The 20,455-nt window shown below is 40.1% G+C and overlaps 1 protein-coding gene across 3 annotated transcripts; it reads left to right on the forward strand.

Moving 5' to 3' along the window:
- Positions 1–387: 387 nt before the first annotated feature.
- Positions 388–20,455, forward strand: LOC119721415 (cholesterol 24-hydroxylase-like). Of its 3 annotated transcripts, none has more exons than XM_038191490.1 (13): positions 388–789; positions 7,029–7,109; positions 8,139–8,220; positions 8,482–8,642; positions 9,730–9,868; positions 10,673–10,786; positions 11,945–12,176; positions 13,140–13,215; positions 14,367–14,451; positions 15,413–15,523; positions 16,690–16,778; positions 17,894–17,960; positions 18,907–20,455. In XM_038191490.1, exons 1-13 carry the CDS (start codon positions 701–703, stop codon positions 19,048–19,050), a joined length of 1,470 nt encoding a protein of 489 aa, XP_038047418.1. In that variant the 5' UTR covers positions 388–700; the 3' UTR covers positions 19,051–20,455. The 3 variants fall into 3 exon arrangements, with proteins under 3 accessions (XP_038047418.1, XP_038047419.1, XP_038047417.1); XM_038191489.1 differs by having other exon boundaries at positions 389–766; XM_038191491.1 differs by lacking the exon at positions 7,029–7,109 and having other exon boundaries at positions 388–766.

Here is a 20,455-nt window from a genome sequence, read left to right on the forward strand (position 1 = left end):
TTATCAGTACAGAAAGAAATGCATCTTTCAGACCTTTCATCAAATTTTCAGACATTTGTTAAATTGACAATCTCATCCCTGCTTATGACAACCCAATGTTTAATAAGAAGAGCCCACTTAACCTAAGGGATCACAAATGACTTCCTGTGAGTTATAAAGACAAGCAACATGTTGCTGCTGAGTTCAGATTGTTTAAAGATCACGGGAAAGTTGATTTCACATTTTAGGGAAAGGTGTCTCAATATACACCCTGCTGATCCTTGTTGCCTTGAATGCCGGAGACCGAGTCTCAAGACCAACAACACTGATGTACACCCCTCAGTTCAGAATGGAACAGGCCCAATTGTGCTATATTATCTTTTACCATAGAGCTAGGACCGAGCTCTATGCTTTGGCCATGAGTCCACTTATTGATTCTATAGCCCCTGGGATGTACTGTACATGTTGTGGTTCTGTACATGTACAGTGTGTGTCACTACATGTACATGTACATGTACTTGCAGAGTAACCACTGGCGTCAACTACATGTAGTATTTCTACTCACAATTTTTGTGTGCTCGGTTTCCTGAGAAGAGTACTATAGTTTTAGTGGTAAAATGGCAGCGTTACCGCTATTGTCAGCCTATGGTCCATACATGTTGTATGTGCTGGGCTTAACTCTGTGCGTTATCCTCGGTTCCTGTGTCGTGCTGGTGTTAGCATGGGCGCTGCACACCTACAACGTTTATCAGAAGTATCGTCATCTGCCGGGTCCAAAGGTGGCACAGTAAGCATGAATTTCATTTTTTGGTAATTAGTTCTCCTATTCTTTCATTAAACTTGTTGATAAGGCAACTTTAGTTAGGCCTTTTTAGGCTATTGTCGCCCCTACCCGTAAACTAAAGGTAGGCCTAATAACTAATATATTATTATAGGGCCTAGAACATTTGCAAACGTCAAAAAACAAAACCAATTATGAAATACCTTACGTGACTGTAAGTGAATAAAAGTCTCAAGCATCCTGTGAAATCATGGCACCTGGTGTGCTGTCACTTTCAAGAAAAGTGGAATCTTTGTATAGATTTCCAACAATTTTCAGCTGACCATCATTGGAGACAAATTACTTTTCTTTTCCAAATGCTGCCCCAAATTTGTCAAAATTAGTTAGTCCACATTTTGTTTGCAATCAGTTACACAAGGCAGCTATAGTCCGTTTCCCAACATGTGTAGGCAAGTTCACACTTAATAGTGGAGCTGCTTAGGTCCATTTTTGGCCCAAATCGTGCACTTTGTGGTAAAAGCATGAAATTTGGCAGGTGGGGTCCAAATGGGCTAGAATTCATTTTAAGATCGGGACCCATCATTTTGGGGGCGGAGCTTGATTTTTTTTTTAAAGGGGGTGCAAACAATACAAACTCATAAAAACTGTATTTAACATCCATTTTCCTTGTTTTTCTATGGTTTGAAATAAACTTAAACATAAAATATAGCATTCTAGCATTCGAACACCAGTTAATTTCCACCCATTTTGTGGGCGTGGCCTAAATGTACAAAAGAGGCGGTATATATTAGCAGTTTTGTTCTAATATGGAAAACATTATTCGGTTTGGTAGTAAAATCCTGAAAATTGGCAGGTCCAGTTAAAATGGGCTGAAAATAATTTTAAGAGGTGAACACATCTTGGATCTTGCACAATTTTGGGGGGCAGAGCTTGATTTTTCAAAAAGGGGAGTGCAAAAAATTAAAAACCTCAGAAAAACTGTATTTAACATCCATTTTCCTTTGTTCTTCATGCTTGAAATAAACTTAGACATGAGAAATAACTTGAGGAGAAATAACACGTTAAAATTGTGCAGCAGCAGGTTTCCAGTCGAACCAGTGAGTTTGGTGGTTTGAGACATCATCTTACATTGAAAGACATCATCTTACGTTGCCGACGCGCATGGCTATGGCGACGCGCGCGCATACCAGAAACCAGAGCCTTTTTTGGCCTAATAATCGTTTACTAATTCGTTTCGTATGAATACAAAGGAGTAAATGCTTCAGATTTCAAATATGCACTTGTCATTTACAAGGCTGGGTTGGGGCAACCTAGAAATTATAAAGCAAAATAATTCTGCACAAAAACTACTGCATTTATAAAGTTCATAAAGTACAAATGATACCATATGTTTGTATGAATAAAGCATGGCATTTGCTTTTTCTACCACTTTCGAAGCATTTACTCCCATCTGCATGAATGAAAATTAAGCAAACACTTTTACTAAAAACCATTTGCTCTTGAGTAAATGGCCTGCAAAATGTAAAGCTTTACACGTTTATAAGTTTGCAGAAAATAAAACTATCGTAACCGAAACGGAAAGCGGCACTGGGGAGGGTCACGTGCTGGAGGACAGATACAAAAACAAGCGCATCAAACGCGACGAACGCAATGCCGTTTACGCACACAATGCGCTGTGCATCGGCACCCATGGTCTACATGTGGATTGGGTTTTCAGTCCCTACCTGATTCCGTGGGTTTTCCCCAGACTATTCTTCAAGGGTTTTCCTCCCACCTCTAAAACTGTAATTTCTTCTCATTGTCTTCTCTCTACGTTTTTTTTTCGGGGTTTGCGAGCTACAGTGCCTGGGGCATGCACTTTTGAGGATCCTTGGTTTCATTACCAGAAAAAAAAATTATTTATCGTTTACTTCGTTTCGTATGAATATACATGTAAAGGAGTAAATGCTTCAGATTTCAAATATGCACTTGTCATTTACAAGGCTGGGTTGGGGCAACCTTGAAATTATAAAGTAAAATAATTCTGCGCAAAAATTACTGCATTTATTAAAGTTCATAAAGTACAAATGATACCATGTTTGTATGAATAAAACATGGCATTTGCTTTTGCTACCACTTTGATGCATTTACTCGCATCTGTATGAATGAAAATTAAGCAAACACTTTTACTAAAAACCGTTTGCTAAATTCTGAAAATAATTACTTAAAATTTACCTTTAAGCTTTTGCTACACTATAAGCGTTAACTTTGTTTCTTAAGAATAAAAAGGAGTAAATGCTACAAATTTTAAATATTTACTTGTCATATTTCAAGGTTGGGTTGGGGCTACCTTCAAAATATAAAAGCACATAATTCTGCGCATAAATTACTGCATTTATTAATGTTAATTGCGAAAAAGTACAAATAATACCATACGGTAGTTCGTATGAATAAAAACTGGCATTTGCATTACTCCCATCTGTATGAATAAAAATTAATCAAAGGCTTTTACTAAAAACCATTTGCTCTTGAGTAAATGGCCTGCAAAATGTAAGCTTTACACGTTTATAAGTTTGCAGAAAATAAAACTATCGTAACCGAAACGGAAAGCGGCACTGGGGAGGGTCACGTGCTGGAGGACAGATACAAAAAAAGCGCACCAAACGTGACGAACGCAATGCCGTTTACGCACACAATGCGCTGTGCATCGGCACCCATGGTCTACATGTGGATTGGGTTTTCAGTCCCTACCTGATTCCGTGGGTTTTCCCCAGACTATTCTTCAAGGGTTTTCCTCCCACCTCTAAAACTGTAATTTCTTCTCACTGTCTTCTCTATACGGTTTTTATGCCCCGCGGCGAAGCCGAAGGGGCATACTGTTTCCGCCTTGTCCTTCCGTGGGTGGGTGGGTGGGTGGGTGTGTGGGTGTGTGTGTGTGTATGGGTGGGTGGGTGTGTGTGTCCGGACAAATCTTGTCAGCACGATAACTTGAGAAATACTTAACATATGAACTTCAAATTTGGTCTGTGTATTGTTCTTGGTAATCCTAAGAGGCCTATTGCATTTGGGGCCGAAAGGTCAAGGGTCAAGGTCACAGTGGCTGAAACAATAGAAATTTTGTCAGCGCGATAACTTGAGAAATACTTTACATATGAACTTCAAATTTGGTTTGTGGATTGTCCTTGGCAATCCTGAGAAGCCTTTTGCATTTGGGGCCGAAAGGTCAAGGGTCAAGGTCACAGTGGCTAAAACAAAAGAAATTTTGTCAGCGTGATAACTTGAGATATACTTTACATATGAACTTCAAATTTGGTTTGTGGATTGTCCTTGGCAATCCTAAGAGGCCTATTGCATTTGGGGCCGAAAGGTCAAGGGTCAAGGTCACAGTGGCTGAAACAATAGAAATTTTGTCAGCGCGATAACTTGAGAAATACTTTACATATGAACTTCAAATTTGGTTTGTGGATTGTCCTTGGCAATCCTGAGAAGCCTTTTGCATTTGGGGCCGAAAGGTCAAGGGTCAAGGTCACAGTGGCTAAAACAAAAGAAATTTTGTCAGCGTGATAACTTGAGATATACTTTACATATGAACTTCAAATTTGGTTTGTGGATTGTCCTTGGCAATCCTAAGAAGCCTATTGCATTTGGGGCCGAAAGGTCAAGGGTCAAGGTCACAGTGGCTAAAACAAAAGAAATTTTGTCAGCGCGATAACTTGAGAAATACTTTACATATGAATTTCAAATTTGGTTTGTGTATTTTTCTTGGTAATCCTAAGAAGCCTATTGCATTTGGGGCCGAAAGGTCAAGGGTCAAGGTCACAGTGGCTGAAACAATAGAAATTTTGTCAGCGCGATAACTTGAGAAATACTTTACATATGAACTTCAAATTTGGTTTGTGGATTGTCCTTGGTAATCCTAAGAAGCCTTTTGCATTTGGGGCCAAAAGGTCAAGGGTCAAGGTCACAGTGGCTAAAACAATAGAAATCTTGTATTTATTCTGAGATCATAGGGATTAGGGATTAATTCATATAAAACCTACAGAAGACACTAATGCTGTCAATTAATGAACGTTCCATGTGACCAAGGTACATGTAAGTTGATGTTGAAAGAGTGGTGTTATGTCATGGGAACAGTCACGGTTGCGGGGCATTTGTGTTTGTAAACACACCTGACTTGTTTTTTTCGGGGTTTGCGAGCTACAGTGCCTGGGGCATGCACTTTTGAGGAATCCTTGGTTTCATTACCAGAAAAAAATTATTTATCGTTAAATCGTTAAATATGCACTTGTCATTCACAAGGCTGGGTTGGGGCAACCTTGAAATTATAAAGCAAATAATTCTGCGCAAAAATTACTGCATTTTTAATTCCCCAGCCTAATTTACTACGAACCGTACCCATTCAGGCAAATTCCAACACCCACATGGGAAATTGTACACACACGCTGTTGGACTTAGTTTCTCTGGAGGTATGCCAACCCCAGTGTAAAAGACCATCTATTTAGGGGAACTGTACCTATCCCAACAGATTTAAAAACTGCCAATATATACCGCCTCTTTTGCCATTTAGACCACACCCACAAAATTGATGTTAAATACAGTTTTCATGAGTTTGTATTGTTTGCACCCCCTTTTTTGAAAAATCAAGCTCCGCCCCCAAAATGGGCAAGATCCAGGATGGGTCCAGATCTTAAAAATGAAATGATTTTTAGCCCATTTTGACCCCACATGCCAAATTTCATGCTTTTACCACAAAGTGCACGATTTTTCGCTTAGCAGCTCCACTATAATTACAGCTGTAGATTTTAGATGTTCTCCCCTGGTCCTAACCATTGTGGGTTTTACCTAGTCCGAAACTTTGGGACTCTCATCAATACTGTGTATGAGAGTCCCAAAACTTAAGGTATTGAAAACATGCAAAACAAGAATATAGACTGGCACCTAAAACAACCAGTCCAACACAGCTTCAGTACTGCATCAATCAACCATGCCAAAAGAATTTAAGAAACATGTGGCATGAAGCGGGAACTAGTCTCAATTTACTACACATTTTTCCATAGTCAAGCCACCAGACTATTGACACTGAATGAAGAGGTCAGTCTTTTCAAATAGTTGGACCATGGTCTAGTAATAGTATTTAGCCCCATTTTGAAATCACTTGACTTCCCTCTCATGTGCAAAATATTAAAGAAATGTCTCCTTTCAAAATTGAATTGAGTCTGCAAACTTGGTTGGTGAAATACTGAGGACATTTTCTTTGCCCCAGTGGAATTTTACCCATGTAGACTGCTGGACTGTACTTTAGCCCAGGTGGACTCCCTTTCATCCCTACGTAAGGGTGGGAGTCCAGGGTATAAAGTGCTCAAAACCGGGCGAAAAAATTTATGACCAGTATTTTCAATATTTTTACCTTGTTGGAGAAGCTAATTTTTACGTCGTAGTATTCTATGTAGCCTTATCTATTGGGCCGCTGGGTTCAGAAATTCCATATGCGATGCTGACCGACCTTAATCTGGAAAATAAACTCAAAAGCAACGTTAAACTTGTACGTGTTTGTAGACTCTTTTCATCAGTTTCTCACCGCCGAGTCGTACATGGTGTACGTCTGTGCAGCTTGTAGTCTGGTTCCCTAGACCGGACAATTATTCTCGACGCTCATATCACGTCTGGTCCGGGGGCCAGACTATGCAGCATGAATATGCAGTGCGCACGCGCGATTTGCTTAGTAACCACCCTCATACGCACGCGCACTTACTTGAAGGCGCGGTCGCTAATCCAATGACCGAGCGTGTTTTCGTGCCAGTTACCAGAAACACGTTTCGGCTTTGGTCATTGGTTGAGCGTTTTCGTGACATCGGTTGGCTGGAGTGACGTCACGGTTCCAACCAAAACTAAACAAATGAGGGTGCTAGCATGCGTGCGCGCTTTCGTAGGTACGCACGTACATTGTACATGACGTACGACTCTGGGAATAAACTGATGAAAAGAGACTACAAACACGTACAAGTTTAACTCTGCTTTAGAGTTTATTTTCCAGATTAATGTCGGTCAGCATCACATATGGAATTCCTGAACCCAGCGGCCCAATAGGTAAGGACATATAGAAAATGTAGGCGTGAAATAAGCTTCTGTAACGAGGTAAAACATAACAAAAATCTGGTCCAAATTTTTGGTGGTCTTATGTAGAGAATTCTCACCCTGGACGTTAGTCATAATGCAATGAAGACTTCGTCCAACCTGGGCTAGACTGTACTTGTGTCTTGTAATGTATTTCAGTTATTATTTTGTCTAGCTTCTTCAGTGGACATGCCATGGCAGTAAGAGATGCTCTTAGCCCGGGCAAGCTCATATTTGGTGATCTCATCTGTCAGTGGTAAGTGAACAGATAGATAAAAATGCACACACAAAAAATGTGTACAAAGTCTGTGGGATCATGGTGGGATGTTGGATAGAACAAAAAGAAGAAAGAAGAAAGACACAACAAATCCGAACAAAAACAAAAGCTTTTCGGCAACTATGCGGAGAAGCCAAAAAAAAAAAAAAAAGATCACTTTCACTTTTTTCTGAAGGCAAGCATTTACTTAATAAACTGATCCATGTATACCCTGCCCCTTGATGTTTTGACCAATCACAGCCTTGTTAACTATCCGACGTGTGCACAAAAGTCTGAAACATGTACACAAAAATGACACGCAGGGTGGGCACACACAGGTTGGCATTGTATTTGTATGGAGAGGTGCACATGTTGTTGCCATGTTGTACGCAGTGGGCGGGGCCTATATCGTCCATCATAAACATGATTGGATGTTGATAATCCGGTTTGTTAGTGTGACGTCATCTCAATTCAACAATGCGTACTTGACACTGTGTAGCATAGCAGGAATGGAACCAGAAGTTAACGCAACTCGAGCGTTTATCCAATGGGCGCTAATAATCAGTGGAGCGCGTGGGTGTATGACGTTTTTATTAACAAACCAGATAAAACAATACATGTAATGTGTCCATATTACCAACAACAAATTGTGTAGTGTTTACATGGCAACACATTCTCTGTGGTACTACTGACTACATACAAGTTATCTTTGTCAAGGTTTGACATTATATTTAGCCCTAACAGTCCTGAAGCCTCCAATTTCAATCCGATTTTGCACACCCCCTAGGGAGTTAAGGTTTTAAAGGGAAAATACAACATTTGCAAACATTGAAGAACAAAATGATCCAATTATCACGAAATATCTTTTTGCATTGTTAGGGAATGACAGTCTTGTATCCTGAAAAACCGTGGCTCCTAGTGTGCTGACATTTTCAAGTAAACTTGTATTTTTCCAACGCTGGTCGGCTGACCAGCGTTGGAAAAATACTGTAACTGTTTTTTTTTTGGTTGTTTTTTTTTTTGCTCCAGGCGTCAAGAACATGGACCAGTATTTGTGCTGTTTTTCTTTGCTCGTTCAATGATCATTGTGAGTTCCCCAGACGGCGTAAAAGTAAGTCACAACATAAAAAGTTGAACTGTTACCCTTCGGGCTATTGAACCTTTGGACTGTCGAGCGGTAACCAGAAGGACACACCACATACGCGTACTGGTTCCTGTGCGTATTGGGCGGTGTTTACATGACTGAATTTATTCTCAATGTGCACAAACCCATAGCAATTTGTTGTGAGTCAACAGCTACGTGTTCAAATGTTCCGTAACTGTTGAAGGGTGGAGGGAGCTTGTATTTAATTCTCTCTACCTTTTTGACCAGGAGCTGATAGTACAAGCCAAGCATCCTAAGGACAGCGGAACCTACACAAGGATTCAGAGGCTCCTCGGTGAGCGTTACATGGGGACCGGTCTAGTCAGTGAGAGAGATCACAGCACTTGGGCTATCAGACGAGCTATCGTGGATCCTGCATTCCACCGAAAGTAAGCATTTGTGTTTTGTTCTCACAAGCCTCACAGGTCCTCACAAGTCCTCACAAGTCCTCACAAGTCCTCACAAGCATCACAAGCTAACAAAAGTCCTCACAAGCATCACAAGCTAACACAAGTCCTCACAAGCATCACAAGCTACCAAAAGTCCTCGCAAGCATCACAGGTCCGCACAAGTCCTCACAAGTCCTCACAAGCATCACAAGCTAACATAAGTCCTCACAAGCATCACAAGTCCTCACAAGCTAACACAAGTCCTCACAAGCATCACAAGCTAACAAAATCCTCACAAGCATCACAAGTCCTCACAAGCTAACACAAGTCCTCACAAGCATCACAAGCTAACAAAATCCTCACAAGCATCACAAGTCCTCACAAGCTAACACAAGTCCTCACAAGCATCGCAAGCTAACAAAAGTCTTCACAAGCATCACAAGTCCTCACAAGCATCACAATCTAACAAAAGTCCTCACAAGCATCACAAGTCCTCACAAGCATCACAAGTCCTCACAAGCTAACACAAGTCCTCACAAGCATCACAAGCTCACAAACGTCCTCCCAAGCATCACAAGTCCTCACAAGCTAACACAAGTCCTCACAAGCCCCATAAGTCTTCACAAGTCTTACGGGTCATCACAAGCCTCACAAGCCCATCACAATTAAGTCCTCACAAACTAACACAAGTCTATCACAAGTCCTCACAAGCCCGCCAAGTCATCACAAGCCTCACAAGTCCTCACACTTGAAACGGAGCGATTTATAGACTTTGGAGAATTGTAAGGTCAGAGAATCAGACCAGCAGGCTTGTACCCCTTCACATGTGTGTAATCAAATGCAAAGAAAACGCGGAATAACTAATTATGAAATATTAGGAACAGTTTTTGAAGAAGAAAAAACAGTTTTCTCCAACGCTGGTAAAAACGATTTTACAGGATGCTTCAGACTGTCATTCGCTAACAATCCAGTAACGTAATTCGTGATAATTTGGTCTTTTCGTTTTGTGATGTTTGCAAATGTTGTATCTTCCCTTTAAAAAAATTAAAATAAAACCGACACCACCTCTTGGCCTCCATTTGACTAGGTACCTGAAGCAGTCCATGACACAGTTCAACAGCAGCTCGGATTTGATGATCCAACGACTGCAGAGCAAGGCAGACGGCGCTACACAGGTCACATTACTGGATGAACTCAATAAAGTCACGCTGGATGTCATTGCTAAGGTATAGCCAGTCCAAATCCAAGTAGAAATGTTCAATTCTGCCAATTGGGATTTAATCGAGTATTATGTTGCTAACTGATATTTGTTGTTGAAGTGGAAGAAATTCTAAATGGGTCATTCTATAAAGTTAGGATCTGACGTGTGACCTTTTTTCTGTCGCTGTTACCGTGGTACTCCATTAAGAAGACTTAAATTTGTTTTAATGCTATGCTTGAAAATGCACCTTTGTGACCCCTTTAACTTCATTGTCAATTTTCGTTTTTGCCATTTTGAAAGGTATTTTCTTGCCGTTTTGGTGTATATGCTAATGCAAATTTCCGTATTCATGAGCAAAAGTGTGATGTCTTTCAGCTATTTCAGCGCAAAAAGTTGCAAGAATTTTGGATGGTTTGCTGTCATATATTTCTTTTCTTTGGTTATTTGTCGTTGTGTCAGTAAGCCAATGAGCAATCCTTTCTCAGATGTTTTTGTATATTTAGTTATTCCACACTTTCTTTGCAGTTGATTACACACCTGTGAAGGGGTATGAGACAGCTAGACTGATTCTCTGAACTTACAATCCCCCAAAGTCTATAAATCGCTCCGTTTCATCTTAAGTGCAGTCAGGGAACCAGACTACAAGAACATGATTGGTTTTCTTGGTTTTTCCAGCATCTACAACCCCAAAACGTGAAACAAGTCAGTTTAACAATATTTGCTATATCATACTTATCCTCCAAATCCATTTATCTCTGAAAATTGCAGCAACAGCAAATGTTGTACATTCCCTTTAATGTACGTGGCATACAATGTATATCTTTCCTAGGTGTCCTTCAGTTGTGAGCTGGACATCATGGTGGATGGACTGTCTCCGTTCACGGACGCTGTGCGTGTAACTCTTGATGCATTGGGGAACTTAAGTAGAGCACCATGGTTTGAGGTATTCACTTAAATATTCCAGTCACAAGTAAATAACAAGTCCAGACACAAGTAAATAACAAGTCCAGACACAAGTAACTCACAGGTCCAGACACAAGTAAATCACAAGTCCAGACACAAGTAAATTACAAATATAATAATCGGCCTTTAACCCCATGCGTACGGGAAGCGGTCATGGCTGCGGCCGCTAATCCTCATTGGAATGCAGTTGCCAGCTGTGCTATGCCGTGGCACACGGCTAGTGGGTAGTTCCACAGCTGCTGCTTTTGTGCAGTCCCGCTACCACACAAAGGCTGTGCAGTCATGCGGGCCACTTGCTCTATGTGTGGAGGAATGTCCCCATTACACCCCGTCCTTAAGGGGTTAAGAACGCTCTTATTAGTAAACTTAATCACAGCGCTTACAGTATTATTATTACCCCTGATCATTGGGCCAATTAAACATTCCAAATACCATCTCAGCTCCCTGGGGACTTTACAGCTGGATGCTGCCTGTTAGGCGCAAGCAAGCTAATTCAATAACAGTAACCATCTCTGCCCTCACAGGTACCTATTTACTTCTGGGTGGAGAGAAGCAATGAGTGACAAAGTGCCTTGCTCAAGGGCACACGCACCATGACCCCGGCTGGACTCGAACCCACAACCCGCAGCTTTACCCACAGACCACGAATCCAGTGCCCTTAACACGAGGCCACAGCACTCCACAAGTCCAGACACAAGTACATCACAAGTCCAGACACAAGTAAATCACAAGTCCAAACACAAGTAAATCACAAGTCCAGACACAAGTAAATCTTAAGTCCAGACTCAAGTAAATCACAAGTCCAACCACAAGTCCCGTCAAAAGTCCAGACACAAAGTAAATTTCAAGTACACTCACAAGTAAATGAAGAAGTACAGTCACAAGTAAATCACACGCCATTTCACAAATCCAGTCACAAGAAAGTCACTTCAGAAGTCACCTTGTTTATAGTACTGCAAATGCTTGACCATGCTTGTAAGCAAGGACCTACTGAGTCAGAAGAACAAATTTCAAATCCAATCTTGGATCATGACTGATGTGTACCGGTACACCATGCAATTTCTTTACCGTTAAAAACAACTTACAATGCTCCGTTATGAATTGAAGAAATATTCCCACATTTTTCACGTTTCTACAGTACAGCCCTGTGAAAGCTGACAGAGATAAGCGCAAGCAGATCCGGGATAGCTGCAAGCTGCTACGCCAATTTGGCGAGAAATGCATCCGTGAGCGTCTGGCGGCCGTCCAGCGAGGCGACGAGGTACCAGCTGATTCCCTGACCTACATCATCAACGCGACGGGACAGCTCACGCATGATTGCTACAGCGTGGAGAACATGGTGGACGACTTTGTTACCTTCTTTGTCGCAGGTATGGCCTGCAACAAAATCTAATCAATTCATCACCGACACCACGAAGTAACACTCTACCGTGTTAAACCATATTTTTTTTCGATTTCCAGTTTTTTGGATTTTTAAACATTATTCATCAAGGCCTACTATTGCACGAAGTTTCAAAGCTTCAAGAGCTTTACTTTAATAATTACGCTAAGTATCCATGGCAACTTTTGCGCAAAAGTGACAATTTTCGTTTTCACGAAGTAACACTCAAGTTCCATTTACCACTCTGCACAAATGCGAGCAAAAACGTTTTCACGAAGTAACACTCTTGTTGTTTGGGCGCGCGCGTGCTGACCTCCGTTTCCACGAAGTAACGCTCTTCTAGTGTTGTAATACATTAAAGCGTGCTACTTCGTGAAAACGAAATTTTACAGTTTCGCAGCTTTTTTGGTTTCACGAACTAGCACTCATCTTTTTTCTCTTATTTCTTGTTGTTTTAATACACAAACGGGTCAAAAACAGCAAATTTAATAACATCAATACATCAAGTGTCTACAACGAGAAACTCAACTGAAAATACTCTGTAGTTTTGACGCAAAGTGTTGTTCTAGAAGGCGTTCAACTTTAGATGCCGTTTTCTCCGATTGCTAATTTTTACCGGTATGTACATGAGTGTTACTTCGTGGTATCGGTGACGAATTTGTACTTGTACCAAGGACCACCCCTTAAAAAAAAAATTCATGAAAATCCGTCCAGAATTTTTTGGGTTATCCTGTTCACAGACAAACACACTAACCGACCAACCAACACACAAACCGACGTCGGTGAAAACATAACCTACTTAGCAGAAATAATAAGAGCAAATGTACTTCTTTTAGCTGGTACGAGTATGAGCACATTCGTTGGAGTATAACTGCAAGTAGGAGTATTAATTTTTTTAATTAAGTACGAGTACAAGTACTTAGACACTGCTGTTCACTGTTTTTCCTTATAGGCCAAGAAACCACAGCCAACCTTTTGACCAGCTGTATGCTGGAGCTTTTCCACAACCAGCCAGAAGTGTTGTACAGGTAATGAATTTTAATGTTTGTCAAAACCAAAACTGCTTACACACCTTAATCTAGGAAAAAAAGGATGCATCCAGAATCCATATCATTCAGTCATCTCGCAGTTTCGAAAAATATGTTTGTACGTGACGTGACGCAATGCAACGGAGATAACGGGTGAGCGCATATAGGGCATGTAGTCTTTCAAATATGTGCGCAGTATGCTCCGAATAGTACGCTCTGAATAGCCGGTCAGCGTCGTTTACGTATTCCTCACGGCCAGGGGTTAGTGAATGAACTGCGCCCATGGAGTCGAGGCTGCCTCGATTATTACAAATGCTAACTCGATTTGTAATAAAAAAAATAATAATCCATTTTATTTAATATTCATTTGCTGTTTTAGATAACAAGACGGCCCCATCAGAATGAAATCTGCAATTCTTAAGAGCTCTGTTCACGTACTTATTAGTTAAATATAACCATATGATTAAAAATTAATGACCATGGAAATACAAAATAAGTCTGGACTAAACAATTAAGATGCAAGTAATACAGGGTGAGTAAAAAAAAAACGAAACCCAAATGTCCGGACCGTTTTTGTAGTGAAGTTCTGCATGTAGCACTTTCAAAATCTAGGATATGAGAGCCCAATTCATAAGCTTTCGTTTAGTACAAGAAGCATTCGAATCACTTATGTACTTTTCAAGTTACGGAGTTTTAAACACAGCCGCCGTTTTAAGGTTCTGTCCACGGATCACAAAAAAAGTTCAGTGTTCTCTCAGCAACTAGAGAAAACAAATCACATAGGGATGTGTGTGAATTGTTTTCGTTTTGCTGAAAGAATACACACCTTTTGTGTGATCCGTGGACAGAACTTTAAAACGGTGGTTGCGTTTAAAACTCTGTAACTTGAAAAGGACATGTGTGATTTGAATGATTCTTGTACTAAAAGAAAGCTTATGAATTGGGCTTTCATATCCGAGATTTTGAAAGTATTACATGCAGAACTTCACTAAAACAATTGTCCCGACATTTGGGTTTCGTTTTTTTTTTTTACTCACCCTGTACATGTGAAAGGGAGAAGTAAAACTGGAAACTTTGCTTTTCAAAAATAATAAAAACTAAATTAATAGTCAGGTGCTCTCTAACCAACTTGCATCTTTTGTATGCTCCAGATTGAAGAACGAAGTGGAGAGTGTGATAGGGGACAAGAGTGACGTTGCATTTGAAGACCTACCCAAGCTGGAATACATGGCTGCGGTAAGTTCAGATCACTAATCTGTAAAGCTATCGGCAGTGGAAATGTCCTTCCACGGGAATATCAAGACCAATCTGAGAATGCTGTCAATTCTATCACGAAGGCCCCCTTCAGTGGCCGAAGCATTGTGCTAGCTATTGTTCAGATAATCCGTCACAGGGCAGTTTCTTTGTACAGTAGCGTGCTCATAGGTTTCTCAACTGAAAGGAGGCCTCGTTAAAGTGTCACTGCATCACGTGTTCGGATTCGTCCACAGTCCCCGTAAGGAGCAAACACTACCAATCCAGTAGCCGATTTCATGAAACTGGCATAACGTCTCCTTGTGGCATAAGTCTGGCATAATGTCTCCTGGGTGGCATGGGTGGCTTGTGCGTAAAGCGCTCGCCTCTCACCAAGGTGACCACGGTTCGAATCCTGGCCGCGGATCACATGTGAGTAGAGTTGTGCGTTGGTTCTCTCCTGTGCCACGAGGGTTTTTCTCCAGGCCCTCCGGTTCCCCCCCCCCCCCCCCGGAAAAATCAAACACTTTCGATTTCAGGCTGTGCTCCGTGGTCATATATGGGTCGATGTGACTGGCAGCCATAGGCACCTTTACGTGCCAGCGGCCCGACCACGTTGTAGCCACGTTGTAGTAAGGATGATTAGCCTCCCAAATTATTATTATAGTTATTATTATTATTATTATTTAAGTCCACTTGATAAGCTTTAAACTTGTAATGGTGCTTATTTCACATTTCTGATCGAAATGACGTCACAGTTTCTAAAGTGGTCTCCACTTTGCTGGTGCGCACGGAGTCGCGTACGATTTGCATGCTAGGATATATCAGACGTTCATTCGTGTGGCTCTGCACACGTGAATGTCTGCTCCTCAGACTAGACAAAAGACACCCCCACTAGCAATTTCACTTCAAAGTCTCTGGTCTTACTTGACCTTGCCAGGAATCCTTTTCTTTTCTTATACAGGTTTTGAAGGAGAGTTTGCGCCTTTTCCCACCAGCTGGGGGTACTGTCCGTCAGACAGCCGAAGAATGCTACATAAATGGCCAACGGATCCCTGCTGGTGCCACTACATTGGTAGGTACCAAGACGTACACGCACCTTACATTGTATGTCCTCACTTTAAAACATTAACACCTGTACTACATTTTATTACACTGTAGTACTTTGAATTACACTGTATTACATTGTAATACAGTGTATTACATTGTATTACACTGTATTACACTGTATCACATTGTATTACACTGTATTACATTGTATTACACTGTATTACACTGTATCACATTGTATTACACTGCATTACACTGTATTACACTGTATTACATTGTATTACACTGTATTACACTGTATCACATTGTATTACACTGTATCACATTGTATTACACTGTATTACATTGTATTACACTGTATTACATAGTATTAGATTGTATTACATTGTATTACATTGTATTACACTGTATTACATAGTATTAGATTGTATTAGATTGTATCACATTGTATTACACTGTATTACATTGTATTACATTGTATTACACTGTATTACATTGTTCCCTGATGAATCCATAAAACCACAGAGTGTTGGGGCGGTTTGGGTGCTACAGAGAAAGTAAGTTTGGGGTGCTACAGAGAAAGTTTGTGATGATAAAGAAAAACCTCTGGAATGATGAATCATTCATGGCAACATTATTATGTACCATTTTTGTACCACCATCTCCAACATATATGCCTTTTGGCGCACTGTTCACAGCGACAGCGCACTCTAGCTTCTTTTATGGGGTGCTGTGGTCCAATGATTACGGTGTTCGACTCGTGTGGCGTGGTACATGGGTTCGAATCCTGACCGTGGGACATGGTGCTTGTGCTCCTGAGCAAGGCACTTTACCATTATTGCTTCGTCCTTCGGATGGGATGTAAAATAACCCAGTAACACTTATTGCTAAGAGAAGGGGTTTGCCCCGGTGTTTCTGGCAGTGGCTGCAATATGCGCCGCAGCACCTTGTAAACCCTTATAAGGTGCTACATAATGGGTCTCATATTTCTCATAAACTTCATTTACCTTTCTTTAATAATAGACATAATTTCCAGCGCCTTGAGTACCTAATTGTTGGTAGATACGTGCACTATATAAGACTCCGGCATTATTATTATTGTTTTTTTGATACACCCCGTATAACGTACTGACTGAGACCAACAGCAAGAAATTGACACCGAAAATGAACTTTTGGTTTTATTTTATGTAGGTGTCCATTTACGTCATCGGACGCATGGAGGAACACTACAAAGATGCCACAGTGTTTGACCCGGACCGCTTCATGCAGCAAGATGAACAGTGAGTGTCGTAGCGCCCTCTGTTGGCATCAATCAGACAGTGACAGGCAACTAATCAAACACAACTTTTCACTGGACAGAGATCAGACTTTCCAACCACTGTTTTTTTTTTTACAAAAACTAGTTCAACTTATATGAAGACTGTTTTTCTCAAACATTTAAATAGCAATACAACTTGAAATAGTACAAATGTTTTCAATCCTTGAAGGTAGGATGTAGCATTTGTCATTTGCTTCTTTTTTTTTCGTTTTAAGCAACAAATGTGCTCAAAATCTCAAGATAGTTGCTTAACAATTAAACTAACATGATGAAGTTTTAGCTCTGTGAATGTTTTATTTCTTTGAGAAAATACAATATTCTGGATCTCATTTTCAAATTGAAAGTCATATTTTGAATTGCGCCCTCTCGTGACACCATCCTGAAATCAGCATTGGGACATGATTCTCATTCAGTCGATTGTAGCTACATCATGCGTCACACACTGAACCGACACATTCTAGAAACTGCACGTTCGTGTGTCAACGCTTGCAGTTTCACAGATTTGCCCAGTTAAAAATCAAATGTGATGCGATCAAGCTACATGAGTCGTTTGTCGACCCTGGTCAAAGAATGTTTTATTACATATTTGAAAAGAGCACAATCTCAGCATTACTGCCTCGAAACCGCATGCTGATACCATCTTTAGTTAAACAATTATGGGAGTTGGAACACCAAGAGATGTGATGTGATTAAGTGGCCCTATTTTGGCCTGTATCTCCAAATAAAAATTCCCAACAAACGACTCATTTAGCTTGATCGCATTACAAATGCATACAGAATTTTCCAAAAATGTGTTACTTGACACATCATTGGAAATGACCTTTGGCTTCTTTTATAGTTTTCTTCCAAATGACGGCATCCCAGAAAGAATAATTTCACAGGGAGTTTAGTGGCATTACTATCTTTAAACCAAGTAAGCTTTTATGCAATAATGTGGTCGGTTACTTTTTTGAATAGCTGCAAATGGTCCACTCCACCTTTAAACATTCCCAAATCACTTACAGAATGGACAAGTAAATTGTTAAATTTTGACACCATTTTATTTCCAACTTATCTCTTTCCTTGTTCCCTCTGCAGTGTTCTCTTTACATTTCTTCCCTTCTCCCTGGGCCCAAGGATGTGCATCGGCAAGAATTTTGCACTGGTAAGATTTTCTTCTCAAATTAACAAACTTAGGTTACTTAAAGTCAAGGAAAGAGATTTAAAGATAAAATGTTTTACAAGAAGAGACTGGTTCTTAAAGGGCCCATGTAATGGATTTTTTTTTCAAAATGCAATCCTTGAAACGTGTACCTTTGTGTTCCATTTATGTGTAACTGTATTTGTAATCTTCATATTGCCATTTTAAGGGCATTGTGGTGCATTTTTCATTCTTGTTGTGGCAAATATTACTTGTTATGTGAACGTAGTATAGCCGAGCTTACGCATGAAGTCAGAAGCAAGCTTGTGCCCGTTAGCAGATGCCATTTATTTCCCAGCAGTCCTAACCATCGCAATTCCTCTTTTTTTGAGAATGAAGCTAACCTGGTATAAGATGGAATTTTGCGTCGGGGTGATATAAATCAAATTAGGTTTTTGCCCTTCACCGACATTTAAACAATGTATACTCAGTGTGTTACCTCCCGAGCGAAAGTTGGAAAAAATCAATCGGGTGGGACTCAAACCCACGACCTCCTGCTTTCTAGTGCAGATGTCTTACCATTCGACCACCGAGCTAACGGGATCGGTTGGCTGGTTCGAATCTGATGTTCATAGCAGCGGGTACCGCATAAACTATTATAAGATGGAATTTTGCGTCGGGGTGATATAAATCAAATTAGGTTTTTGCCCTTCACTAACGTTTAAACACTGTATACTCAGTGTGTTACCTCCCGAGTGAAAGTTGGAAGAATCACTCGGGTGGGACTCAAACCCACGACCTCCTGCTTACCTGGTGCTATGATTTCATTGGAAGCTTGAAATGACATGTATTATTTTCTTTTAATCAAGCAGGCATTTCCATAATGTTTCAGCAGTTTAGTTTTCGAATGTTTGCAAATGGTATACAATTCCTTCAGAAGAAATGTAAATTATTTCTTTTGTTTCCTCAGATTGAGGCCAAAGTTCTGCTGTGTAAACTCCTGACCAACTTTGACTTCAGCCTGGTTCCGGACCAGTCATTTGACATGGCCACCATTGGAACATTGCGTCCAAAAGATGGCTGTAAAGTCACGCTCAAACCAAAGAGTACTTAGGTGGATCAAAGCTGTGTTCCCTTTTGACTTTCTTTGGTTCACTTACTGTGACTTTCTTGCAGAATGACAAAATTAAGTTGACCTCCCTGTCAACTTACCGCGACTGTGATGTAAAATTACCAGACTGAAAGTGGTCATGGTAAGTTATCAGGGACATTCTGCCAGTTACTCACATTGAATAAATGTTCCGTCGGTGTTTAGAAAAGTCCGAGTGGGAACGCACGGTAGACTTACGCAAAGGAATGTTGCAGTAAGTTTCTGGGCAAGATTACCATATGCGAAGTTCACTAATTTTCCTCTGTATTGACTATTACAAGCCCCCAGATTGCAATTTCATGTCATCAAAGTCAATTTGAGCAGTGAGAAAATACAAGCATTTTCTTAGAAAACACTTAGAATTTTTCAGTCCAATCTCATAGGGTTTGTACACAGGGTGTTGAGTGAACTTCGTATATGGAAATCTTTCCAGTTTCTGCATGGCCGTGGAAAAGAAAAGTCCAATGGAACATGGCTATAGGTGGAGGGGCGTGGTTCTGGGACAAAAAGGGGAGGGGGGCATAGACAACAGATAGCATCTGGAATTACCATGAGATCATATATACTCAAGAGAAATGTGGTGGAAATGAATTTAGGCAGAGCTGGATTTAGGGGCGTGGCTAAATAGAATGCGCAATTTTTGTTCAAAGCCTGCACTTGAAATTCAAAATCCAAGTTTAATACTTTATTCAAGCACAAATGTAAAGTGCTTGATGTTATCAGAATGCAAAAATGAAATAAACACATTTTTTTTTCACAACAAAACTTATACATTTATTCTAAACATAAAACCACAAATTCCAAAAAATTCCTGAAAGTATAACTGATTGTATGATAGTTTTAAAATACCGCTATTTTTAAACAATAGTGTGTTGTATTTTTATTACAGTACTTGAAATTACCATATTTCTACTTTTCTAATGTACTGATATATTTGTTTTTTGTATCAACTATTTCGCTTAATTTTGTACAAAGTGTGTATTCAAAATCTGAGTTTATTATTATCAGGCATGCAACTTCTCCTCGAATCAGCTTATTTCCTCTTTTTTTACTTCCCATGTGTCCCATTGAAAATAGAAAAACACTGTACAAAGTCCGGGACAAATTTGGATTTCCTCTTTTTTTCTGATTTCCCAGTTGAATGCCTGTATTATGCTACATGTATGTTATTCAGGCAAAAATGTAAAGTACTTTTTACAGGAATGCAACTTTTTTTTTAAATATTCACATTTATGCACTAAAGAATATATATTCCAAACATTGTAAAAAAAAAAATACAGATACTAAAACATTGTGATCGTTTAAGTAATTGTAAATGACTTATGTGCTTATAAAAATAGGATTGCATAAAATGAATTCCAGACTTGAA

Source organism: Patiria miniata, unplaced genomic scaffold, assembly GCF_015706575.1.
Source record: "Patiria miniata isolate m_02_andy unplaced genomic scaffold, ASM1570657v1 HiC_scaffold_13, whole genome shotgun sequence".
In the NCBI taxonomy this organism is placed as follows: domain Eukaryota; kingdom Metazoa; phylum Echinodermata; class Asteroidea; order Valvatida; family Asterinidae; genus Patiria; species Patiria miniata.

What these genes read in the sequence shown, in the direction of transcription:
- LOC119721415 (XM_038191489.1), top strand. Translation starts at nt 597, where the DNA reads ATGGCAGCGTTACCGCTATTGTCAGCCTATGGTCCATACATGTTGTAT. An exon ending in GGTGATCTCATCTGTCAGTG is followed by an intron (nt 7,110 to 8,138) that starts GTAAGTGAACAG and finishes TTTTTGCTCCAG; the next exon opens with GCGTCAAGAACATGGACCAG. An exon ending in GATCCTGCATTCCACCGAAA is followed by an intron (nt 8,643 to 9,729) that starts GTAAGCATTTGT and finishes CCATTTGACTAG; the next exon opens with GTACCTGAAGCAGTCCATGA.